This window comes from Ascaphus truei, chromosome 7 (genome assembly GCF_040206685.1).
Source record: "Ascaphus truei isolate aAscTru1 chromosome 7, aAscTru1.hap1, whole genome shotgun sequence".
NCBI classification, from domain to species: Eukaryota; Metazoa; Chordata; class Amphibia; order Anura; family Ascaphidae; genus Ascaphus; species Ascaphus truei.
Genome location: NC_134489.1, coordinates 98,023,576 through 98,050,309, shown reverse-complemented (window position 1 = coordinate 98,050,309; position 26,734 = coordinate 98,023,576). Strand labels below are relative to the sequence as shown.

The 26,734-nt window shown below is 48.9% G+C and overlaps 2 protein-coding genes across 7 annotated transcripts in view; one reads left to right on the top strand and one right to left on the bottom strand.

Annotated features, from left to right (window-relative positions):
• ATG9A (autophagy related 9A) overlaps positions 1-9,563 on the top strand; it is a 45,933-nt gene extending 36,370 nt beyond the window's left edge. For all 6 annotated transcript variants that reach the window (XM_075609575.1, XM_075609579.1, XM_075609578.1 and 3 more), the window contains 9 exons: positions 851-1,599; positions 2,026-2,179; positions 3,110-3,289; positions 4,596-4,841; positions 5,169-5,341; positions 5,815-5,932; positions 7,660-7,867; positions 8,543-8,685; positions 8,800-9,563. In XM_075609575.1, coding sequence (XP_075465690.1) covers positions 851-1,599; positions 2,026-2,179; positions 3,110-3,289; positions 4,596-4,841; positions 5,169-5,341; positions 5,815-5,932; positions 7,660-7,867; positions 8,543-8,685; positions 8,800-8,805 — 1,977 coding nt within the window. In that variant the 3' untranslated portion in view covers positions 8,806-9,563. The remainder of the gene's footprint in view (positions 1-850; positions 1,600-2,025; positions 2,180-3,109; positions 3,290-4,595; positions 4,842-5,168; positions 5,342-5,814; positions 5,933-7,659; positions 7,868-8,542; positions 8,686-8,799) is intronic.
• The window catches only part of ADCY10 (adenylate cyclase 10), a 72,898-nt gene continuing 55,137 nt past the window's right edge, over positions 8,974-26,734 (bottom strand). Inside the window, exons 26-35 of the mRNA XM_075609573.1 lie at positions 24,870-25,010; positions 24,366-24,547; positions 23,818-23,974; positions 22,997-23,201; positions 22,648-22,744; positions 14,080-14,195; positions 13,879-13,996; positions 13,557-13,752; positions 12,482-12,670; positions 8,974-12,313 (exon numbers count right to left, since the gene is read on the bottom strand). Of these exons, the coding sequence (XP_075465688.1) occupies positions 12,110-12,313; positions 12,482-12,670; positions 13,557-13,752; positions 13,879-13,996; positions 14,080-14,195; positions 22,648-22,744; positions 22,997-23,201; positions 23,818-23,974; positions 24,366-24,547; positions 24,870-25,010 (1,605 nt within the window). The 3' untranslated portion in view covers positions 8,974-12,109. The remainder of the gene's footprint in view (positions 12,314-12,481; positions 12,671-13,556; positions 13,753-13,878; positions 13,997-14,079; positions 14,196-22,647; positions 22,745-22,996; positions 23,202-23,817; positions 23,975-24,365; positions 24,548-24,869; positions 25,011-26,734) is intronic.

The following is a 26,734-nucleotide window of genomic DNA, read 5'->3' as shown; positions in this document are numbered from 1 at the left end:
GTGGCTCAATCAGTGGCTCAGCCTTTGACTGAGCCACCTGTGCTCAAGCATGAATATCCTGAAAACCTGACCTGTTGGTGGTCTTTGAGGACTGGAGTTGGCCACCCTTGCTTTAGTTTTTAAGTATATTCCCCTTGCACTTGATCCTTGTTGTATTATTAACCCACCCGAGTGCACCTTTACAAATAGATATATTTGTGCTTCTTTGCTACATTAATTTCTTATACATTTTCTACACCTATTAAGGTGCACCGCCCCTATTTGGGGATAGTGTGGCTCCTATCATTATAGAAGTATTTATACTTCAGTAAGTTTCACGCTGAGCAGACGATTTCCACATTGTGGAGGTTGTGACGCTGGTTTGTCAGCTGTCCTTCAGCTTCCAGCTTGGAGGTTGTTCGATCAACATTCCTAGAGCTAGCACCTGCTGTGTCACTGAACAATAATACTCAGAGGTTTACATAAACAAGCACATGTTTTATCATGGCTGCTCATGGAAAATAAGCAATGTTTCGCCCCTTGGAACAAATGTCAGCCTACTGCACACTGCATGTTTCTGTGTTGCTGCATTACACTCAGTGTTGCTCTTGTTTGTCTTTGTGTTACTGCAATTTCATGCTGTGTGTTGTTGAATAATAAGTGTGTTAATGCCACACTGACCAAAAAGCTTTGTTATTCCAGCCCCAAAAGAGTAAATCTTGTATTCCTACGTTTTCCTTCTCATCCCTCCTCCTTCCTAATTTCTCATCTTTCCCACGCTCTGCTTCACCTATTTATCAACCCCTCACGGACATGTTCTTACTCTCTCTCTCACTTCTTCCTCTCTGCCCGCACATTCTCCCCCGTGCAGTCGGACCTCCCGTATTACACCTGGGAGGAGGTCCAGAGCCGCATCGTCCAGATCCAGAAGGAGCATCAGATCTGCATCCACAAGAAGGAGCTCTCTGAACTAGACGTGTCCCACCGCATCCTGCGCTTCAAGAACTACATGGTAGCCATGGTGAATAAGAACTTGCTACCTCTTCAACACCGGCTCCCCATGCTGGGCAACACCGTCTTCTACAGCCGCGGCCTCAAGTACAACTTCCAGCTCATCTTCTTCTGGGGCCCTGGCTGCCTCTTCCAGAATGAGTGGAGCCTGAAGGCCGAGTACAAGCGAGCAGGAGCGCGACTGGAGCTGGCGGAGAAGCTGTCTCACCGCATCCTGTGGATCGGACTCGCCAACCTGGTGCTGTGCCCCCTGGTGCTGGTCTGGCAGATCCTATACGCCTTCTTCAGCTACACTGAGGTGCTTCGGCGGGAGCCTGGCAGCCTAGGGGCACGCTGCTGGTCTCTCTACGGCCGCTGCTACCTGCGCCACTTCAACGAGCTGGACCATCAGCTGCAGGCCAGGTTGAGCCGAGCATACAAGCCGGCCAGCAAGTACATGAACTGCTTCCTTTCCCCACTGTTGGCTGTGGCTGCCAAGCACTTCGGCTTTCTGGCAGGCTCGTTATTGGCCGTGCTGATAGCGCTCACCGTCTACGACGAGGATGTGCTGGCGGTGGAACACGTACTGACTGCTGTCACTCTGCTGGGGCTTGTGGTGACCATCTGCAGGTCAGGATATGGTGCATGAGGCTTGGGGGAGCAGAAAAGGGTGAGCTGTGTGCAGGGGAGACTGAAAGGAGGAAGGCTAGCAGGTTGTGTGCATTGGGGAGTTTGTGTTTAGGGGGTGGGAAGTCTGCCTAAGGAGGTGGGACAGGCGGTGACTAAAGAAAGCATATGACCAGACATAGACAAATACATGTTTGTAGGGGCTAGGAATGTTTGTATAAGTGATAAGATATAGTTAATGGCGTGCTGTATGCAGAGCAGAGAGGGGAAGTTGTGTGAGTTGTGGTAGGGAAGAGATATTGTGTGTGTGTGTGTGTGTGTGTGTGTGTGTTTGTGTGTGTGTGTGTGTGTGTGTGAGAGAGACAATGTGAGATTAAGGATGTGTGTGAAATGGAGAACCTCTCAGATGTGACTCTCCCTGCTCTTCAGGTCTTTCATCCCTGACCAGCACCTGGTGTTCTGCCCGGAGCAGCTTCTGCGGGTCATTCTGGCTCATATCCATTACATGCCCGACCACTGGCAGCGCAGTGCTCACCGCGCAGAGACACGGGGAGAGTTCGCACAGCTGTTCCAATACAAAGCGGTGAGTCTTATGACACGGGACCTGTCATGTCTCACTCATTGGAAGGCATTGTTCTTGGTAGACAAAATCAGTTTCAGAGAGTTCAGTGGGAAGGAAGCCTCCAAGACCAAATATTTGGTGATAGCTACTTACTGTACACACTCACTCTAAGGCTGCGGCCCCGCTGGCGCTGACCGTGCTCATGCTTATGCTTGAGAGCGGTGACGTCACCAACTCTCTAAGCATGAGCGCCGGGTGTCCTGCCTATTTCGCAAGCGTATACGGGGGGTGTTGCGGGCAATTTTTTGGTTTACGCAAGTGCCAAGCTTGGGTGAGCGTGCGTGCCTGAGCGCACGGGGACATCCACATATAGACATATGTAAGTAAAAGCGGCAAGCACCGCGCGCTTGGCGCCAGCGGGGCTGCAGCCTTACTCTGCTATAACCAAAAACAGATCTTGCACAATGACACCAACATTCCCCCAAGCACAAACACAGAGCCCCCCCTGAAACACACATCTTGCGATCATACTGTAGACCAGGGGTGACCAACTCCAGTCCTCAAGAGCCACCAACGGGTCAAGTTTTAAAGAGATCCCTGATTCTGCACAGGTGGCTCAATCAGTGACTCCATCTTCGACTGACATGTTGGTGGCCATTGAGGACTGGAGTTGGCCACTCCTGCTGTAGAGTATTAATTCATCAGGAATAGAACTGTAACTCCAGCAGTCCTCCCTGTATAGTAAGAGGATCACTGCACAGATTGTTCCATTGTACCAACACAGACTGGTCTTAGGCTTCATTGTGACTGCTCGTCCACATACTATTGGTTGGGAGCTACCGGTAGAGAGCAAAAAGACAGTCATACTGAGCTCCCCTGCCCACTTCTTGCTTCTACTGAATGTGTTGTCTACAGCGCTGTATGGGAGGTAACACCTTGTTCTACCACCAGGTATTTATCCTAGAAGAGCTCCTCAGCCCACTCCTAACACCCCTCGTTTTGATATTTCGCCTGCGTCCCAAGTCACTGGAGATCATCGACTTCTTCCGAAACTTCACAGTGGAGGTGGTTGGAGTCGGGGACACGTGTTCATTCGCTCAAATGGACGTCCGTCAGCACGGCCATCCCGCGGTAACATAACGCACGTGGACAAACACCACGGCAAGCTCGTCATTAAACAACGGCACAATGCGATGAACTATAAGATATTCTAACATACTCTGCAACACAACACAACACAACACAGGAGTCCTGTAAGATGACAACATGTAGAGAGACAACAATACATACGTGATTATATATATATATATATATATATATATATATTTAAGTACTTCAGTATTAGGTGATACCTTTTTTTATTTGGACTAACAATTGATATCATAGGACAAGCTTTCGAGAGTTCTCCTCTCTTTCTCAGGTCGGCGATACTGATTCACAAAGGGTTCTGTTGCTTAAACAGAGATTGGAAAAGGCAAAAAAAAAACAGATGAAGATAAGGTGGGGTGAGAAAGGGATGTTTGAAGACACTTGAAGGGTAATAAAACGGTCTTGACTCTTAATAAAATGATGACAAGGAAAGTGAGAACCTAGGATGGGGGGGGGGGGCTGTAAATTTAACAGCAGCACGAAATGGGAAGGGGATGCTGGGGGGGGGGGGGTGGGAGGGGTTAAAGGTCCTGGATAGGAACATTAGCAGAGAGGCAGAGAGGACCATTACAAAAAATTATGATAGTGTGTGAGAAACCCCATATTCGCATTAAGCCCTCTTGTTTTGATGTCAAGGAGTCTTATCATGCCGAGTTCAGTATTGCTGACCTGAGGAAGAGAGGAGAACTCTCGAAAGCTTGTCCTATGATATCAATTGTTAGTCCAAATAAAAAAGGTATCGCCTTATACTGAAGAACTCATTTATTCTGCACTATCGCAACTGGACTAACACGGCTATTTCCATTTAATATATATATATATATATATATATTTATATCAAAATAGAAATCAGCACGCTCTTTGCAAATGGAGAAACAGTCATTTTATTGGAAGTCGCCGTGTGTGTGTGTGTGTGTGTGTGTGTGTGTGTGTGTGTGTGTGTGTGTGTGTGTGTGTGTGTGTGTGTGTGTGTGTGTGTGTGTGTGTGTGTGTGTATATATGTATGTATATATATATACTTTTTTTTCGCTGTAAGCGGATTCAGCAAACATTGCAATGAGTTGCAGACCCCTCTGACAGCAAAGGAGATTAATATATATTAAAAAATATTTATTATTAGTACATTAGACCACTTGGATAGACAGACTGATGCACGTTTCAGTCCCTTCTGTAGGGAGAGGTAGACTCATTGGCTTATATGTCCCTATTATTGCTGTTTGAGTACTCGGTGACCGATGGGTCCCTATAGTCTCTGTCAATATACGTCACAGTACTCCTCTTCTCGCAGTGGATGTCCGCAGGCAAGACCGAGGCGTCCGTTTACCAGCAGGCAGAGGACGGCAAGACCGAGCTCTCTCTCATGCATTTCGCCATCACTAACCCCCGCTGGCAGCCTCCCCGCGAGTGTTCAGCCTTCCTGAGTCAGCTGAGGGAGCGAGTTCAAAAGGACAGCAGCGGAGCCGCACAAAAAAACTCTACAGGACTCCTACACCCCCTGCACTTCTCCGGCTTGTCACTGCAGTCTGACTCTGAGGTGATGGACTCCCATCAAATAAGCGTTCCCTAAATATGTCTCCGCAAGAATTGCAACACACCTAAGAAAGTTGTCTTATTAATAATTAGTGTAGTTAATGAAATGTTAATTAGATCTTTAAAACCTGTCCTGTTGGTTGGTTTTAAGGACTGAACTTGAGTAGCCCTGTTTTAACTACTCCCCTCCCACACCTTTTGGAGGTACCACCTCCCCCATTTTTTACAACCCGGTTTCTTCCAGCCCTCCTTAAATCGTTTTTTTTTTTTAATCTTGCTACTTCTCCCTTTCTCCTTCCACCCCACCTGACGCCACCTCTCTGTGTTCCAGCCACATAGTCTGATGGTGAACACGCTTTCGGGGATGTCTCCGATGGGGTTCCCACCAAATGCTGAGGTTCCATGCTCTCCTCACGTCTCTGCTGTGTCAGAGGTGGCTTCTGCCTTGCGCTCTCTGTCACCACAGCAGTCCTCTCAGCCGGCACAGAACCAGAGCGTGATGGGGTGAGGAAATATATATATATATATAGCAATATATACTGGAGGAGGTAAACTGCGGAGCCATGTTTTAGAAGAGTGTCAGCATGGATGATACCTTGTGGGTCAATGGGCGGTGTCTGGTATTTCTTTTCCAGTGGTTGTATATGTGAGTTCTGTTAGTATGGGATAAGAGTAAGAGTTTTTAAGGGTCATTTTCACAGTAGGGAATTTTATTCATTGCAAGGGCTCCATTTAGTGTGAAAAAAAGCTTTATAAGGTGTTATCTAGAGTGGAGTCTGTGCAGTACTGCAGATTAGTATGAGATCCATGTCACCTTCAGTGTGTATAATCTGTGCAGTACGGGAGATTAGATCCATGTCACCTTCAGTGTGTATAATCTGTGCAGTTTGTGAGATTAGTATGAGATCCATATCACCTTCTGTGTGGTTTGCTTACATAGATTCTGAAATGTCTGCCTTTGTCTAACCTCCCCGTAGCGCTGACTTCAGAAATGGCAGTTTTGGGAGCAGTGTGTGGGAAGGACCCGTGCACAGTGGTACCCTGTCTGAATACGCATCCACCGAGATGAGCCTGCACGCTCTTTACATGCATGAAGTGAGTACCTCCTCCCTGGCCCTCCCTCTTGCCTCGCTTACCCTGTCCCACCGTCAGCCTGAGTTCTAGTAACATTGACCAGGCAAAGGCCCGTGATAACAAGCGTAATTATCCCATGAAAAACTACAATTGACCTAAATAATGAATTACGACTCCTGAGTAATCGGGAAATGTATAAACATTTCATTCACTGTCATGCTGCACTTTTAGCTTTCAACATGCCACATTTAGCAACTTTGTGCTCGTTCTTAGAGGAGGTGATATTGACATGTTAGACATGTATCCACCTTGGATACATTTGTTAACACATTTTAATTAGTACAATATATTAAACGAAAAAAATATTTTTGAATGATCTGAACATTTTTTGCTGCAGAACCTCAAGTCACATATACTCCCAAAACCTGAGCCACAAAAAATGGCTACCAGGGTGTTTAGTTAATAAACATCATATATAGCATAGTTATGTAATATACACATATACATACACAAATACATAAATACATACACACACACACGTATGTGTATGTATGTGTGTATATATGTGTATATATAATATATTAGTAATGTTCAGCAACAACCAATAGAAATTTAGAGGAAATCACCATATGGCGATGACATTCCATTCCTGAAGAAGGGATTCTCCTTAATCTTTAACTAAACCGTATTAAGTGTATTAATGCCGAGCATTTTAAAAATGTCTGCCCTCTTGCATGGTAAAGAAGCTGTTATGAAACCCAGTGATTCAGTGTGGCGCTAAAACACAGTGATAGTGATATTTAAATAATATTAAATGATATATTGTGTAACTGAAAGAAACTCTCAACCTTCCAGGGAATATACACTGATTCCCTCACAAAACGTATGAATCCAGGACAGGAAGGGAGCAGGATCATCAGGAACACCCAGAAAAAAACATACAATAACAAATCATAGTGTAGTACTTATGGACAATTGTGGGTCAGAATTCAAGAAGAAACTTGGCTCTTACGGATCGCCTACTTACAAGAAGCAGGATAAAAAACAGCGTTTTTGTATGTAAAGTTGAATAATATATTCCTCCGCCTAAGATAGCAGCATACAGCAGTCACTGATGATTGTAAGCTGGATAGTGTGATCGCCGGGGCTTTCGCTCTCACAAACCAGCAACCGCATTCATAGAGAGAGAAGAGGGTATGTATGTATGTATGAATGCGGTTGCTGGTTTGTGAGAGCGAAAGCCCCGGCGATCACACTATCCAGCTTACAATCATCAGTGACTGCTGTATGCTGCTATCTTAGGCGGAGGAATATATTATTCAACTTTACATACAAAAACGCTGTTTTTTATCCTGCTTCTTGTAAGTAGGCGATCCGTAAGAGCCAAGTTTCTTCTTGAATTCTGACCCACAATTGTCCATAAGTACTACACTATGATTTGTTATTGTATGTTTTTTTCTGGGTGTTCCTGATGATCCTGCTCCCTTCCTGTCCTGGAAAGAAGCTGTTATCACATAGCAGACATATCACATGGCAAGGCGTTTGGGCTCTTTTATTGATTCTTTGCTAATAATTACACCCACTGTACACACCCCACGGTGTGACTTGCGCTACTACTGGGTGTAAACTCTGCTGAATGTATGTGGTGTAAAGTTGGGTAGCTGTTACTTTTCCATATTGGCCATGTAAATGAATGTCTGCCCAGTAACACCTACAACTTTTATCCCACTGTTCTCTCTCTGCCATAGTTGCATCAGCAGCACACGCGCATGGCACCTGGTCGACACCATTGGCATCGTCAGGAAAGCGATGAAAGTGGAGACAGCGTTCAGGGCGATGCCCTTATAAACACTACATCCAACATACCTCCCTCTGTCAGTTGCCCATCTCCTGCTGCACTACCCACAGAAGAGAGGGTGCCCCCAGTCAACATACAGCGATTCAGCGTCAGCACAGGTACCAATCGCTTCTACTGAGCTTCTCGGTCCAGACTGTTCTTATATTTGGGCCTGAATGAGTCCACTCGTATCCAGTAATAATGTAGTTCAGAACTGTCAAAGTGCATATATCTTTTGTGCTAAACACAATTTCTCAGTATTCACATGAAATTTGCTCAACTCGTTCTACTCTCCAGGTCATTTTATGTGTGGCAAAAGTGTACATTTGTGAGATTTGTGTGACGTTTGCCAAAGCATTAGCAAAGCATGAAAACAATTGTGGTAGTAGAAAGTTGTAAACCACAACGTGTGTTTTATAGATAGACATATGCAAGTAAAACTCGAAATCAGGGATGGCCAACTCCAGTCCTCAATGGCCACCAACACACCAGGTACTAGCGACATCCCTGCTTCAGCACAGGTGGCTCAATCAGTGGCACAGTCGAAGCTGTGCTGAAGCAGGGATATCCTTTAAACCTGATTTTGTTGGTGGAACTTGAGGACTGGACTCTGCTCTAAATAGAGCTAATTGTCTTTGTCTTCCTAGCGTTCCCAGGGGTCTCTTCCGAAAGTCACAGTTAGCAGATCTATTTTTTAACAAGAAACGCTTCATAAGGAGGTCTATCTAGTTTCAGGTACCCAGGTTAAAGCCTCTTTCTTTTGTAAGCTGCAATGGTTACTCTTCCCTGCTTAGATCTGGGATCCGTGCAAAGAGCAGCGTCCAGTTTTGCTCGACAGCCAATGGGAGGGTGGAGTGAGGATGGACAGCCGACCAGACACCCAGAAACTGTTCCAGAGGAGGGGTCTGAAGATGAGCTCCCACCCCAAGTGCATAAGGTGATGTCTCTGCTTCTCCCTTCAGAGCTGCATCCCAGCCCTTTGCAAATTGTGTGTATCTATAGCGTCTGTCCTTCCTTCTTTTTATCTCAAACCCTGTACCTTCTCTTGCAGGTGTGAACATTGGCAAGAGTCCTTAGGGAAGAGAGTGACATCTATCCATGTCTCCCTCAACCTTACCCCACGTTACCATGTCTTGTTGCTCTAGAAGGGCAGAGAGAAGAAGCAGGGACACGTTCTCTCAGTGGAGATATGCATCAATATATATATTTGGTTGTCATGCGTATGTGTGCTAGCGTACTGATGTGGGTTAGCACTTGGTTTTGGCGACCAGGTACAAAACATACAGTTGGGACATTTTGTCTGCCTGTGAAAACAGTAAGAATACAAAGCACTGAGGTAGCAGAGATACACACATATTGCACAGGTGCCTCTGTTATCTTTTCACTATATACACCCCCGTCTGTGATTAGCATAAGCTCTACTTCAGGACTGGAAGTCCCACACATAGTATCTAAAGCTTTTCTTCTAGCAAACAATACAAGAGTGCACTATTACGTTTGTCAATTCATTAAAGACGACAGAAAGAGTGAACATTACATAGAAAACAAAACCTTTAGCATGGTAAGAGCGCTGTGCAGAGTAAGACTTGGACACTCGGTGCATATAACTTCTAGACACTGCTTGCGTGAGTGTCGTCCCTATGTGGGAGGCTGTCCTGTCATTGGTGATTTTCTGTGTGTGAGTAACTTTGTATCACTGACAGTTATCTGTTTAAGGATGGACATGCCTTTCCGCTTTGTTTTCTATAGAAAATGTATATTGCATATTTTGTACCATTGTATAATTCTGAATAAAGATGGATTATCTGTACTGTCTCTGATATAGTCCATAAGGACTGTGCTTTGGCTTCTGAGTCTTAGGGTATACTCCGACCTACACGTAGAAGAATTCTTCAGGAGTTTACAACTGAAAGAATATGGCCACAAAAAGAGAGCACCCCCAGAATGATGGCGTACAACAAGAAGAGGAGGGACACCTATTTCACCCCACCAACAGGACACAACGGCAAACTAGACGGCCACATAGGGGGCTTCAGATTGTGAGTTTCCTCACTAGCATCAGCACAGCAGAAAAAAGTAATGAACAACCTTCCCCCCCATGGAGAGAAATGCAATGAAGGAACTGCGAACCAACCACCACATCACCATTAAACCAGCAGATAACAGAGGTACAGTGGGGGTTATAGACAAATAAATACATAGAAGAAGGCAACAGACAATTTACAGACATCTACTACAAGAAACTGACCCACGATCCAACCCAGGAATATACAATGCATCTCCGCAATCTCAGCAAATCATTCCCTAATCACCTGCAACCAGAATTGAAGCAGCTAATACCTAACATCCCAAGAGTTGGTATCTTCAACATGCTTCCCAAAATCCACAAACCAGGAAACCCAGGCAGACCAATTATAACAGGTATGGATACACTCGCAGAACAAATATCAGGCCTGGTGGAGAATATCCTAAAACCACTAGTCACGAACACCAACAGCTTCATACAAGATACCACAGATTTTTTTCTATAAACTTATCAAACAACTTCCATCCAACACACAACTAGTTACCATGGATGTAGAATCCCAGTACAGTAAATCCCCCACAAGGATGGCATTGAGGCATGCTTGCAATACCTTGCAACATCTCGCCTGGATCAAATACAGCACTGAAGTAATTACCAAACTGATAGAATACAACCTCACAACTACTTCAGCTTCAACAAGGAAATGTACCTACTGTACAACTAATGGTGACTGAAATGGGCACCAGGATGGCACTGCAATATGCCAATCTTGAACAGAGATTCCTAGCCACATGCTTCCACAAACCTTACAAATATTACAGATACATTGATGATCTATTTATAATATGGAGAGAGGGCGACAATTTTATGAGCCCTTGAATTCATTCCACCCATCAATTAAGCTCAAAATAGATTATTCAGCAAACCTAGTGAACTTTCTGGATACTACAGTAACACTGAAGAATGGCAAACTACACACATCTGTATACAAGAAACTCACAGACAGATGTAGTTACCTCCACAGTTACATGCTACTCATAGGCATTTAACTGCAACCCTCAAGAGATACTACAGCCTTTTTTTATTTTTGACCAAAGTCAAAATTATACAAAATATTGATTATTACAACGAAGGCATTGTAGTAAACAAAACAAATACTAACAATATGACATTTTCCACTTACTATTATCCTTTATCAATGAGGTGTCATGAGTTACCATATTTCTTTCTTGTAGTTAGCTAAACTAAAAGGAACATGGCAGATCTAGGTTTACGAGCATAACCTAATCTGTACACCGGCTGGTCCTCGCTGTTAAAAAAATAAAAATAAATTTGAACCGCCCTTAGGAGGATAAGTATCAAGATTTGCAAGGGGGTATTATGACATTGCATTGACACTACAATAATTGACAGCTACCTCAATATAGTCACTGTGGTTTTTGGTTTGCTTTCCTCTGGATCAATAAGTATAGATATAGGATAAAGTATCTGTCTAAATTGAGCATAGGTTGAACTTGATGGACGCATTTATTTTTTCAACCTCATCTACTATGTAACTATTTAATATGTCAACTTGCTCAACTTGTGTCAGCTATTAGATGCATGACTATACTATCAATTGGTATAGTGGTTGTTCTACGAAATATTTTGAAATGTATCAAATATTGTGATTGTAATTTCCAGTTTTTTCTCTCTTATAAATAGTTAGTTCTCTCTCACATTCTTGCACCATCTTGCTATGTATGTGCATTAGGCTGCTGCTGCAGCACCCCTCTTCCCCTCCCCCACACTTTATTTCAAACTTTTTCTAACACGCTACTCACCAAGTTAACAAATTACCAGAGGGCGTGTGGGAAGTTAGGGAGGACACCCATCCCAGACCTACAAAACCGGGACCTACCCGCCTTGCCATTAAATATCAGCGTCCGGGAGGAAGGAAGGCAGCATAACCAAATTCTTCAATCAGAACGGTTCACCTAAAGAGGATAGTCGTATTCACCAGGTAAAGCAGATAAGGGCAGATTCCTTAAAGTGTAACTCCTATCACTCTTGTGAATCAGCCTGTTGGTCCACAGGCTGCATGCAGAGGGGATTCTCAGTGTGCTATACATACTGAGCAGTATTCCTGAAATACTAATGTTGTTGAAGCCTTACTGTGGGTGATTAACCTAGGTTGTTGATGCCCGCTACAGGGTGCAGACTCGAGAGGTAAAGTCCTTTTGCAAAGATGTCGACACTGAGACTCGAGAGACTGTTTTCAGTATTTATCTGTATTTTTAGGGTAACGGCTGATCTGTCGCACACATCGGGAGGGTTGATCCGATATTCTTTCGGGTCAGGTGTTTATTTCAGTGGTTAAGAGAGAGGCCGCAGCTAACTCTTGTTGATCCTCCCCATCGGCAGGAAGCGGCCTTAGCACATACTTTCTGCGGAAAAGGATTTGCAAGTCTGTCCCAGCAACGTCTTCCCACAAGGGCATGTCCACAGCCAACTCCAGCCATTGATCTGAGCTACATGTAGATTCTTCAAACCAACACTCCTGTAAATTGGGGCAGGGGTTCTTATTAGTCCTAGCACACAATACCCACGGAAACCATCTAATGCCCCCAGGGATGTCTTATACCCAAAGGGCACAAGATGCCCTTTATCCCTTTAAAGCTCCCACCTCCTCCAACAGTCTCATAACTCTTATTAGACCCCTCCTCACATTGCTCATTGTGATCCAGCACTCTTCTAATCTGTTCTCATGCTCCCGAGCTGACATCAGTCCTTGTTGCAGGGACATCTTCGCCTTCTGCCTCTTTCCACTTAGCAGCAGCATGAAGGCCTTCAGGTGGTACAACCGTGCCAAAAACACTGGCGCTGTGATGCAGCATGACTTGAACTTCTCCATGAACTGAGGAAAGAGATGGTGGCAAGAAATGAGAGCCAATGTGATCCGTAAAGTACGAGCAGGAACTCAGACAATGCTTTGTTCTGAGCATGCCAGCTCACTCTTATTGGGAGGGTATCTAAGCCAACTCCAGAATTCACAGTCCTAACTCGTAAGTATAGAGTGGGACTGCTCAAATAGACAACTAGAGCCTGGACATCGTGTTCTCTTTGCCCCAAAAAAAGAACATGGAAGGAGTTTCCCTCTCTTCCCCTCCCTGATACGTAGGTCACAACAGGACAGGAGGAATTGTCTGAACCCTATTGAGCAAACTCTTCAAAGTGCAGGTCTCCCCAAAGACAGAGATAAAAAGTAGAGATCTACTCACAAGTTCATAATGACGTTCTCAATTTAATGTGACAGCCAAGAACAGTGGAAAGACAACGTTTCAGGTCCCACATGGACCTCTCATCAGGTGTCTTAGAGGAGACCTGCACTTTGTATCTCTGTCTTCGAGGAGACCTGCACTTTGAAGGAATTGTTTGTCTGCGTTGCGTTGGCTGCACACGTAGGATTCTCCTCGCCCGGAACTGTTTCCCCCGCACTTTGGAATTGAAACCTATTGGGGCCATTTATAGGGTCTCTCGACTGCAAAACTGGAGGGAAAAGAAAACGCACTACGTTTACCAAAGAAAAACATCTCATTGCTCTATCCAACAGTTTAACCCAACTTGCCTGGTTTTACAGCCATGAGACTGTGATCATTAAAAAAAACTGTACATTTAAGTTGACAGAAAGATAGCCACAGCGAAAAAAGTAGCCCTGTTATAAACTATCGCCACAGGCTTACATATTACTTGGAGATAACACCCGCACAGGTTTTAAACAGTACGGGCCAAAGATCAAAGACCTGCGCTGTCTTCTTATTTATCTCTCCGCTGTCCACCGAATGCTCCTCCATCGCTTTGCGCAGCAGGAGCACCTGACACTCGAGGAACTTGGAGAAGCCACAGAGGGCAAAAAACGAGGCGTTGGTTTGTGACAGCAGCTTCTTTGCTTTCCGAAAGAAAGGGTGGAACAGGCCCCACTCCTGCAATCTGCCGAACCTGGGACCAAATTGACCCAAATTACTACCTTCTCTTTTGTTCCTGTCTGTTTTCCCCCAAAGGAAGGGGAAGGGAGACAGAGTGCTTCTGGGAAAGCGAAGCACATAGCAAAGCAGTCTACCTTACCATAGAGCCAAGGATGAGAGTAGATTCAGCATGATCTGGTTTTCGGTGGCGAGGGCAGAATTGGAGTGAAACGTGCCCACGAATGCTAGGCAGTCATCCAGTGGTCGGAGAGCAAAGCCTACCACAGACAAACAAAGTCAGACCTAATGAGGCCAGTGTCAGAGTACAATTTCTATTCTATGTTTCATATGGGTCACTTACCCCCTTCGAGCAGGATATCAAGGCACAGAATGTAGAACCAAGCCTTAAATATCACTGCTTGGTTTGTGTCTGTCAGGGTCTCCAAGCGCCGGGCAGCAGAGACAAACTCATTGTACCTAGAGGGAAAGACAGGCTCATAATACTAACACAGGAGTGACAGAGGCAAGAGTAAGATACAAGAGAAAAAGCGGCACCCCCTAGCCATAGGCGGGGGGGCTTCATGACCGGGGGGGGTCCGGCCTTCCCCTCGCTGGCCCGCCCCCACACCTCCCTCCCCAGCACAGGGGAGGAGTCCACGGAAGGCCTACTTAAGGCCAGGCTGGCGGGCAGCACATCCTCTTTTGCTGCCCGCCAGACGATTTGGACATCTCCCTTCACCGCACGTGAGTACAGTACGGCTTCTGCCTCTAGGGTTGGGGGCTACCTGCTCCTGAATCGGAGCGTCGTGGGGTTAGGGGCCCCCTCCATCTTACCCCCTGATCCCCGCGGCGGATGGCCGGCGGGGAGGGGCGGTCTCGGGGCAGAAGGGTACTGGTTGGTGCGGGGAAGGAGGGTCCGGTTGGAGCATGCGGCCCGCGCGAACGTGAGGAGCTCCGCCGCGTGTGGTCCATGCGGGCGGCAAAAGAGGGGGCCAGGCGGCTGCTCGCGGCCCGTTCGGGGGCAGGGGCGCAGTCCCACGTGGTGCGGGCTTTAAGTCTCCCGGTGGGCAATGTAGCGCGGGCAGAGGACCCTCCTACCCCTCCCCTTTTCGTTTAGTGGTCTCGGGGCAGGGGGGTTTGTGGTGGACCGGTCAGCCTTGCGGCTGGAGATGCGGCTGCTCCCGCGGCCCCCCTCCCACACCTGTGGGGTCGTTAAAATGTATGTGTGAGGAGGGGGCCGGCCGGGACAAAGGTATGATAAATAAATAAATAACGTGGTATGGATATGTGTGTGGTATGGGTATATATGTATATATGTGTGTGGTATGGGTATATATGTATATGTGCGTGGGTATATATGTGGATGTACGTATAGGTATTTATGGGTGTTATGTGCAGGTATGTGGGTGTGTATGTTCATGTGTATATGGGTATGCATGTATACGTAGGTGGCGATATACGCATGTATAGGCTAGTGCAGCCGCTCTTAGTGGTTGCAGCCCTAGGCCGGGGGTAAGCGCGAAGGGGAGGGCGGCCAAGGTTGGCGCTTCACGGTCTGCCCCCGCAGTTAAAGTTTCGGCGCGGGGACACACGCTTATGCGCTCGGGACGATTGTGTGCAGGTATATATATATATGTGTATAAGGGTACGTATATATGTGTGCATGGGTGCATGTAAATCGGTGCATACGTACGTATATAGGCATGTATACTATAAGCTTAAAAAAAAAAAAAAAGGCACACGTGGCTGCGCGTGGGTGTATGGGCACACGTAAATGTGCGCGTGTGTATGGGCACACGTAAATGCGCGCGCGTGTGTATGGACACACATAGATGTCAATAGAGCTCTTTATCTAGTGCCATAAACTATATAAATATACTGTAGTAATTATTAGAGGATAAATACTTGTTAATGGGAATCACAATGTTTAGCAGTTATGCTTGGTTACTTTTATCGGAATTCCCCAATTAATTCATGTGGAAGGCGTGCGAGTGCGGATGGGTGCACGTGGATGCGCGCGGGTGTATGGGCGCACGTGGATGCGCGAGTGGGTATTGGCGCACGTAAAGGCGCGTGGGTATGGGCGCACGTGGATGCGTGCGAGTGTATGGGCGCGCGTAGATGCGCGCGCAGGGGCACACTGAGACGCGCGCGTGGGTATAGGGACGCATGTGTATATGGGCTCACGGAAATGCGCGCGTGTGTATGGGCACACGGAAATGCGCGCGTGTGTATATGGGCACACGGAAATGCGCGCGTGTGTATATGGGCACACGGAAATTCGCGTGTGTGTATATGGGCACACGGAAATGCGCGTGTGTGTACGGGCGCACGCGTATGTATATGGGCACACGCAGGGCGCGCGCGTGTGTACACTGGCGACACACTTTATTCGAGCTCGGCTAGTCCCACGAATTCGGGTATACCCGGGTGTATTGAGGTTTGTGACTGTTTTCTGCCCGAGTGCATTGAGGTATTTTCCAGGCAGGGATTGAAGCATTTTATTCCCGCTGGCTGCAATACTGCACAGTATATATATATATATACTGTATACTGCATTACAATTCATGAATTTATGCCATCTGGTAGACACGCGCAGCATTGCAGCCTATTAAATCCTAATCATTATCATTTAACAGATCAGCCGCCCGTCAGCCAGGCATGAACCCAGGCTGGGAAGGCAAACGCAACGGGGCTTGTCAGAGGTGAGGAGCGGCGCATTCCAGGTATCTGCCAGGTACATACTGGGTATTTGCTCGAATAAAGTGTGTCGGTGCAGTATATGGGTGACTGTGTGGGTATTGGCGCACGTAAAGGCGCGTGTGTATGGGCGCACATGGAGGCGCGTGGGTATTGGCGCACGTGGATGCGTGCGAGTATGGGCTCGCGTAGATGCGCGCGTGTATAGGGGCACACGGAGACGCGCGCATGTGTATATGGGCTCACGGAAATGCGCGCGTGTATATGGGCACACGGAAATGCGCGCGTGTATATGGGCACACGGAAATGCGCGCGTGTATATGGGCACACGGAAATGCGCGCGTGTATATGGGCACACGGAAATGCGCGCGTGTGTATATGGGCACACAAATGCGCGCGTGTGTATATGGGCACACAAATGCGCGCGTGTGTATATGGGCACACGGAAATGCGCGCGTGTGTATATGGGCACACGCAGGGCGCGCACGTATGGATATGGCCACACGCAGGGCGCGCGTGTGTATATGGGTGACTGTGTGGGGACTGCGTAGCGGCGATAGGCTTAGAACAGCTTGGCAAGTGCACACGCAGCGCTTGAATAGCTCAGGGCCCAGCTAAGCACCGGAAGTTAAGCGAGGATCCCCCCCCCCCCCCCCACACAGCAGCATGGCATCGATGGCAGAGCAGTTCTGCCTTCTTCAAGTCGAGGTGGAAAACCATGACGAGGCATGGTTGGATCGGCGGCTGCAAGCGCTGTTCTCTGCGAAACCAGCACGTGGCACTAAGGCTGCTCCCCGCGGGAAGGGGAAGCAGAGGGCGCTGCAGCACAACGCGTCAGGCGACAGTCCCCAGGCAGCATTGCGCGCTAGACAGGCGGCAGGCAGAGAGGCCGCGCTCCACAGGAAAGGAGCGCGGAGGGTGCTGCAGTGCAAGGCGGCAGGCGAAGTTCAGCATCCGCACGTAGGGCGGCAGCCCTCGGTCACGGTACCGCGAGGCAGGGCGTCACAGCGGCCAGGTCAGGCCTCAGCGATGATGGGGAGGACTTCGACTGCGGGGACGCAGGTGTGTGGGCGCGCGTGAGTATTGGCGCACGTGGATGCGTGCGAGTGTATGGGCGCACGTAGATGCGCGCGTGTATAGCTGCTCCCCGCAAGAAGGGGAAGCAGAGGGCGCTGCAGCACAACGCGTCAGGCGACAGTCCCCAGGCAGCATTGCGCGCTAGACAGGCGGCAGGCAGAGAGGCCGCGCTCCCCAGGAAAGGAGCGCGGACGGTGCTGCAGTGCAAGGCAGCAGGCGAAGTTCAGCAACCGCACGCAGGGCGTCACAGCGGCCAGGTCGGGCCTCAGCGGTGGTGGGGAGGACTTCGACTGCTGGGACGCAGGTGTGTGGGCGCGCGTTGGTATTGGCGCACTTGGATGCGTGCGACTGTATGGGCGCGCGTAGATGCGCGCGTGTATAGCTGCTCCCCGCGGGAAGGGGAAGCAGAGGGCGCTGCAGCACAACGCGTCAGGCGACAGTCCCCAGGCAGCATTGCGCGCTAGACAGGCGGCAGGCAGAGAGGCCGCGCTCCACAGGAAAGGAGCGCGGAGGGTGCTGCAGTGCAAGGCGGCAGGCGAAGTTCAGCAACCGCACGCAGGGCGGCAGCCCTCGGTCACGGTACTGCGAGGCAGGGCGTCACAGCGGCCAGGTCGGGCCTCAGCGATGGTGGGGAGGACTTCGACAGCTGGGACGCAGGACACGGCGGATCGGCGCGCAGGTCGGCCCGCGAAGGAGGGGCGGCGACTTCCAGCCATCGTGACGCAGAACAGGGTGTCACGGCACGCCACACGGCCGCCCGTTGCTGACGCGGGCGGTGTCACTCAGGATTTCGCCTGCAGAGTCGGCAGGACCAAGACGGCCAACCGCAACCGTGGTTGGTGCCAATGTGTTTCGGAGAGCAGAGAACCCAGCATGGTTCGACTACGTGGAGACGGCATCGGGTGAAGGGCGAACCAAGTCGCGGCCCAGGTCTCTTCCTCACGAGAGGCCACAATGGCCACGGCCGGATGTCACTGGCACCGCGAATCCCACTCCAGTACCAACAGCCATCAGCTGGACCCCGGTGTCTTTCAATTCTTCAGCCACGGCCGGGGTCGGGCACGGTAGCGGACCCACCCGGCAGCATCACGCACTGCACAGATGGTGGAACAGCCCCGGCGGGCGGTTGATGGGGACACGCCGTGGAAGGTACGGCATATGGCGTATCGGGTAATGGTATGGAGTCGCGTTTAGGGCGGCATCGAGGAGATAGGGCAAGGCGTCAAGGCTTGCAGTGTGCGACACAGAGCGAGCAAGGGAGGAGGCGTGGCCCAGTCCACTGCCAGGGTCTATTCCCCAGGGGTCGCTGAGGGCGGGTAAGAAGCCTGCAGCAGTAAAAAAGGCGAAATCCCAGATAGCGCTGGGAAAAGGCGGCCTGCGGCTCCGGAGGTGGGTATGTCCGGGACCGGGTGAGGGATAGTGCAGCGAAAAAAGCGATTCTCAGGGCATCTTTAAAAACCATGGCAGGTTGAGTAACTACTGCTCCAGGCGCGATTGGCAGCCCCAGGTAAATGGTAAGGACAGGCTGGGCTGGTAGAGGAGCATGGGTCCCGCTGCTAGGCATGCCAGGCGGGATAGACTTATTTCAGTTTCCGGGAGGGCTTCGAGAGGGTCTGGAGGGTTGGCGGTACGGGCCTAGTTTAAGGGGGGTTAAATAGGCCCGTCGGTGGCGGCTCTTGGGGGGTAGGTGCTTGTTCTTGCCAGACTGGGAGCTGGGCCGTTTGAGCCCGGGGGGAGTACGAGTGGGCAAGGTCAGTTATCCATGACCTCGAGAGCCCGCTCGCGTAGGGGACACGAGGTCAGCGGTTCGAGGGCCGGCTGACCCTCCCCCTCCTGACAAAGGAGCACACTCTGGCAGGGAGTGCATTTACCCCATTAGGTTTTCTGTATAAATAAATAGCCGCGGCCATTTTTACCTCCAGCTCCCGTTTCCTGTCTTTATTTGTACGTTGCATGTGGGTACAAGGCGGGGGGAGAGGGGAACCGCCTGGAACCTCCCTGGTCAAGGAATTGCATGCATTACGAGGATATTTTAGAGCAGGGATGAGCAACTCCAGTCCTCAAGGGCAACCAACAAGTCAGGTTTTCCAGATATCCCTGCTTCAGCACAGGTGACTCAATCAGTGGCTCTGTCTCTGTTTTAGAGTATGTTCACTATTGTGGAATTCTCTCAATGAGATGAACTTGCATGGTGGAAGCTGCCAATTTATGGTAAGTCTCAATCTACCTCAAAAGGCCTCCATTTGATGTCATTTGTGTACCGCCTGATTTCAGAAAAGACTGTATGGCGCTGTAGTTTGGAGGGGTTTAGCTGCAAATTATTTGGCACAATAGGACATCCTCATGGTTTAGATTTTTATAATGACAAAATAAATCTTAAAGCAAGATGTACCAAACCAAAGTAGCGATACCAAACTGGTCTGCCCACTTCATAGAGACTGCCTGCCTTGAGCAGCCAATTTGCAAGACAAAAAGCAACAGAGGCGGATAAGGGGTTAATAAGGGAAGCCTATTAACAACCCCGGCACTAATATACATTTTTGGCAGCAGTATGACATAGCAGGGGTTTCCCTGTCGGCAGTTCCCCTCTGTCCGCGTCCCCCCCCCCCCACTTACCTCGGCTCCGGCGTGATGACGTCACGATGACGTCACGTTGCCATATCAACGTGACGTCACATGACCTCATGGCGACGCGCCTAAGAAGACGCCGGAGCCAAGGTAAGTAAGGTTTACAGAGGCCTTCACCGCTCCCCGGCACTTAATTTAAACCGCCCTCCGCAGTCAGTCTCGCGTCCCCCCTGGGGGTCGTGCCCCCCAGTTTGGGCACCGCTGGGCTAGAGCATAGACTGCATTAAATAAAGGATTGTTGTCTAAGGCCGAGCTCATAGGGCCGGCGCGGGCGTGCGCGCCACTGCGCGCACTCCTGCAGCCCCAGCGATGTGTCCAGTAAGCTGCAGGAGATTGGGGAGCAATCGGGGGCGTGGCGAACGCGTCACGGAGCTTGTTTGCCCTCATTGGCTGAACCAGCCCACGTAACGCAGCCCGAAATCTCAAATTGACATCTCAGCAAAATGCAGCAGCATCGACGCGCACAGCGACACGGGCACTTGAGGTACAACCATAGGCAATCGGGTAAGAGTCCCGGAAGTGTGCGCGGATGCAAGCGCGCGCACGTAGCAACACAACCACCATGAGCGCGGACTAACAGGCAGGATCTGTGCCGTTATTGCAAATGACATTTATGTTAATAAAGGTTAAGTCCTGCATTATTACCCCTACCTGTCAATAATACAGTTGTATTATGTGCTATATATAATGTATTATGTCTTGGCCTGGTTCCAGCACCTCACGATCCAGGGGTTAATTTGATTTGCAGTTGGAAAGTGTCAAAGTTGTCTGCGACCTTTCCATGTTGCTCATTTTATGTTGCGGTTTTACCCACCAATCAGGGCCTGGGCACGTAGACAGGACCTGGCCCGGGTTAAGGCAGCGGTGCGCAAAGTTCGCTGCGGTGGGGGGGGGAGGGGGGCGCGGGGTTTACAGAGGTCCATGCACGCTTCCCTAACACATTTAATTTAATGCCGGGGGAGCTGCAGGGCCTCTGTAAACTTCTACTTACCTTGTTTCAGACGCTCCTGGTCATGTGTCGCCATGGCAACGCGGCGGCAAATTACGCCACAGGGTCATGTGACGTCGTGTTGCCGTGGCAACATGACATCATGACGCCAGGGCGTCTGAAGCAAGGTAAGCAGGGGGGCGCGAGGAGAGGAGGACAGATGGCAGGGGGCGCAGGGAAAAAAAGATTGCGCTCCCCTGGGTTAAGGGTATAAGAATGTGGGGAGGGAGACCCCTAGCAGACTAAGGGCCTCATGCAGAGAGCAGCGCAAAAAGTGAAAGCGGCATTAATTGGCGGATTCTGCCTTCAGAAAGGCAGAAACCGGCAAGTTTAAAAAAAAGCGCCATTTTTTTTTTCCCCCTTCAAATTCGCCGCGCGCCTGGAGAGTTTAAATTCTCTCCAGTTTTTTTCTCTGCCGTATGCAGAGAGCCGCGATCGCCATCTAGTGGCTGTTCGCGGCAAAAAAATGGCGCGATTTTCAACATTTTCCCTCTCCACCAAGCAGCTGGCGCTCCGCGGCCGGTGGAGAGGGGAAAAAAAACGCTAATAGCGCTGGTTGAAACTCTCCATATGCAGAAAGGCAGTTTTCTGCCCTTTCTGCATATGGACATAAAAACTCTCCAAAAAAGGTTACATTTTTCCCCCTCTCCAATTCTGCATAGCGCTGCTCTCTGCATGAGGCCCTAGATGAGAGCCAGAAGAGTTGCCGCAGTGTGGTTGTGACAGAGAAGCTGCAGTGTCCACTCCTGTGCTGGTGTCAGGCCTGGAGTCCTGTTCCAGAGGATATTGCAAGGAAGAAAGCACAGGGGAAATCTCTGCAAGTAGGTCCCTGCAACTAGGTCTGCAGTGTATCCCCAGTTTGATATAAGTGTTGTTTATATGTCAGTTGTGGATACTTTTTCCAATAAATTAATTTGATAAACTCTTGTGTTTCTGCCTGGCGATATTGATCTCTTGTATTAGTCCTGGCCTCCCGTGACACTGATCATAGCCTTAGATATGGTTTGATGATGACTACTAAATGTTACCTTGCTATTACCTTTTTATTAATGAAGGCTACTACCACAGAGACATTCCCTTCTACACATTCATGTGAATGGAAATCGATGTATTATTAACTATGCATTAACCCACTTCTCACTATATAGGCCGCGTCCATGGTGTGAGGGCGCGCGTGACGTGATGCGTGACGCGCGCCTTTACCTGCAGCCATCTGTGGCTTAGATAGATGCGACGGGGAGGCATGTTGGGGGGCACGGCCGTGACAGAGCTGGTTCGCCCTCATTGGGCGAACCGCTCACGTCACCCGACCGTCACGCAAGAAATCGGTTTATTTTTCCTCCTCATATTTCGCGCGCTTTTGAGCTCCGACAGGTGCACGCGGTAGCGCGCTCTAAAAACAGCCTCATAGAGGCGCATATAATTGATTGCGCGCACCGTGACGCGGTCTCGCCAGCCATAGACTAGGGGGGTAGAGTGACAAACATTGTATAGCGTGAGAGGAATCACAGTGTGAAAGAGACAGAAATTGAGTACCTGTTGCTGAGGAAAAGAGATTTGAACAGAAGGGGAATGATACGGTATTCCAGACTGGTTTTGTTAAGCAGAACAGCAAGAGAATGTGTTCGAATACCTAGTGAGAGACAAAAAAAAAAAACTAAATGGAGCTTACATTAATGGTGCTATATAAATAAAGACATACAATACAATACAATACATGTTCCTTAGCCAAGGGGAATGTGGCTTCACATCATATTTAATATGGGTCATAGAGAAAGTGCAAGACACTGAATGAAGAGAGTGAGAAACAAATGAGAACAGAGAATAGTGAACACAGGACTGTGACAAACACCCAAAAAGACAGGGAGAGAGATGAGCGTCTCACCAAATTCAATGGCATCGCTAAGGTGTCCAAAGCAGAGGTTGAAACGAGTCAGAGCGAGTGAGAGGTGCAAAGTGCAAGTCAGAGCCTCGAGGGAGGGAGAGAGGTGGGCACTGCACTGCATCGCTAGCACTGCAAACCGCTCACAGTCGTGTCTTCTCCTCACTATCTGACAGCACTGGAAGCAGTCTGCATAGGCCAGGATCACCTGCAGTAATTCCCAACAAGGTTGCAATAGGTTTGATGCAAAGTTCCTGAACTGACTTTATAAAGATATGGGTGAGACACTGTGCTGTTGTCCCTATACCTGTAGGCGACATTCTGAGTTTTTAGTACGGTTTGTAGAGGTAATGCTCTGTAATGCTACGGAGGGATTTTCTAGATATGGTGCTCTAGGTTGGTTTTCCAAAGGATATTCTTTTGAGATGAATTATCAGTGAACAGTGGCGATACTCAAGTGTTTCTACACTAACCATTTAATGTAATTAATTGGTGTTTCTATAGGTAAGGCTTTGGATTGGCGCTCCTAGATATTACATTGGATTTGCGTTGCTACAGATAAGACCATGGTTTGGTGTTCCTAAAGATAAGACAATGGGTTGGTATTCCTAGAGGCAAGGCTTTGGATTGGCGCTCCTAGATATTACATTGGGTTGGTGTTGCTACAGATAAGACCATGGTTTGGTGTTCCTAAAGATAAGACAATGGGTTGGTATTCCTAGAGGCAAGGCTCTGGATTGGTGTTCCTAGAGTTAGGGTTCTGAGTTGGTCTTCCTAGAGATGTCCTTGGGTTGACCTTTCTACAGGCACTGTCTGATCCTCACCTTTGATTGATTGTTGCAGACTTCTGCGCTGTTGACCTCCATCATTGCTGCAAGAAAAGCTCTGACTCGCCCCCCCACACCACCGCAGGCACTATAAATCTGCCAAAGCAGAGAGAGGCGCTGGATCTGCTCATAGATAAAGGGGAGGCGCAAATATCTTGACAGAGAAAGGGAAAAAATGGTATAAACAGAGATACACAAACTGAATAGATGATGCACTAGTGCAGGAGTGGCCAACTCCAGTCCTCAAGGACCACCAACAAGCCAGGTATTAGGGACATCCCTGCTTCAGCACAAGTCTCTCAATCAGTGTCTCAGTCATTCTGACTGAGCCACTGATTGAGCCACCTGTGCTGAAGCAGGGATATCCTTAAAACCTGGCCAGACTAGTGCAAAAGTGACCAGTTACAAGAGGCAAACTAGATTAATCTATTATTGGAAAGTACTGATGTACTACTGCTGTTTCTTAATTATCCGAGACAACATAACTCTCAATGACCCCTGACACCTTCTCACTCCTATCTAAACCCTATGACACAGTGCCTCACTGTGTGGGATAGACCGGTTGACCCTGGCTGCTTTCTCTCCGGTTCAGGTTGTTTCGGGCTCTCTCTAGCACCAGCCTAACCGCAGCTCCTGCGAGGGTGCTTGGGAACGGTCTGCCGAGCAGCGCAAGGGACCTCCGGAGAAGGCGTTCTGATGCCACCACTTGCCCCATATTGAAGAGTACCTGGAGAGACATACAGCAAACGGTGCTATTCAATGTGCAGTGCAGGCACCACCCAGAACTGGAAGAGGGTTCCGCTAAACCCAAATAAATGGGACGACCCATATGTGGAGCAAGGGCCAAAGTCACTGGTTCTCCTACGCACACTAATTAAACACGTTTGTGCTGTTACTCGAAAGCTTAACAAGTAGGCTCTCCATAATGTTTCTCACGCCGGTCACTCTCTCATTCAAACAGGCTGAACTCTGTCTCGGACACCACTATAAACTGACCCCCACCTGGCACAGCTCTGTCACACACAGGACGTGTGTCCTTGGCTGCTTACCTCTCCCTTCATGCCGTACAGGCAGGCGGTCTCAAAGCGAGAGATCTTCACTTTCTCGTTCTCCATCTCAAACGTCTCATTGCGCTTTTTCGACTTCAGAGACTGCAGCACCGTTTCAGCCTCGTTCAGATAAGACAGTGCCTGAGACAGGCCGAGATGAGAGCAGTGAGAGGAGTGGCTCATTGAGTAAAGACTCTAATAACCACGACACTGAGTTTGAATCAGGGGACTTTGGGCTTTATCTCCCTGTGCCTCGGTCACCTAAATCCGATTGTAAGCTCACCTGGGCAGGGACTGTGTCTGAAAAAATTCCTATGTGCTTTGTACCGTGTGCTAAACCAGAGCTGCGAGATTCTCTGCGGGTGCGCGCGGGGGTTACAGAGGCCCTGCATACATCCCGAAGGCATTTAAATTAAATACCGGGGAAGCAGTGAAGGCCTCTGTAGATCTCTCTTACAGTACCTTGGCTCAGACGTTTTCGGGTGATGCGTCACCATGGCAACGCGGCGTCAAATGACACCGCGGGTCATGTGACGATGCGTTGCCATGGCAACGTGACATCATGACGCCAGAGCCACGGTAAGGAGGAGGGCGCAAGGAGAGGCGGACAGCAGGCAGGGGTGCGCAGGGGAAAAAGATTGTGCTCCCTTGCGCTGTACTGTAATTGTGATGTCACGTTGGGAGAAAAGCGCTGTATGAAATAAAGTTATTATTAAAACCATATGGCCCAGTGTTTATACGCTCCTGTCAGGCTAGTGGTCTTAAGGGGTAGGGATTACCGCCACTCTCTCTCAAACGTAACAGAACGCTACTTTTGTATTTCCATACATACCGCCAGAGGAGGATTTCAATCCCTGACACCCCTAGGCACATACATGTGCCGGGCCCCTCCTTGCTGCCGCCCTCCCCCTCCCCCCGATTCGCAGCATCACGTTGCCATGGCAACGAGACGCCGTGTGACGCCACATAGGTGACGTCCACGGCGTCATTTGATGCTGCGAATCGGGAGGAGGGGGAGGGCGGCAGCAAGGAGGGGCCCGGCACATTTAAGTGCATTCCCATCAGGCCCAATAAGCCAGAGAGGGCGCAAAAATGTATTTGGGGGCAGACATTTTTGTCGCCCCAAAATTTTGCTGCACTGGACCCGGACCTAATGGGAAGTCTGTCACTGCAAACCATTCCACATTTTAAAGAGAAGATGGTTTATTTTAGAAGCCGACGTCTCCCCCCACTATAAGTTGACCTCTCCTATAAGCTAGTACAGAGTGAAAGGAGGATTGGAAAAAGGAAGCTTGGTTAGTGGATGCAGCATAGATACTAACTAGAGTGATGTCTTGTGGACCTAGTATCCATGAGCAATCTCATCTTTGTCTTTTTTAATATGACCCAATTTCAATTGGATTGACACTCCAATTAGAATAGAAAGACCCCTTTTCTTTTTCATTAGCATAGGAAAACAATATACAGTATGGGAGAATGCTATGTTTCTGAGTCTAGTTTGATTGTTTCCTTTGAGGTTTGTCTCCAGTAGCAAGGCACTGTCTCATTGTTTCCATTTTTAGATCTAAAATAGCTCATTTACGGTTGAGGGGGGAATTCCGGCCCTTAACATTAGGGGATATACCCCTTGGGTCCAGAGCAGGGGTTCTCAACTCCAGTCCTCAAGACCCCCCCCAACACGTCAAGTTTTCAGGATATCCCTGCTTCAGCACAGGTGGCTCAATCAATCAATCTCTGCTTCTGTACAGGTGGCTCAATCAGTCCTCAAGACCCCCCAAGAGGCCAGGTTTTAATGAGATTCCTGCTTCAGCATAGGTGGCTCAATCAGTGGCTCAGTCAAAGACAGTCAAAGACTGAGCCACTGA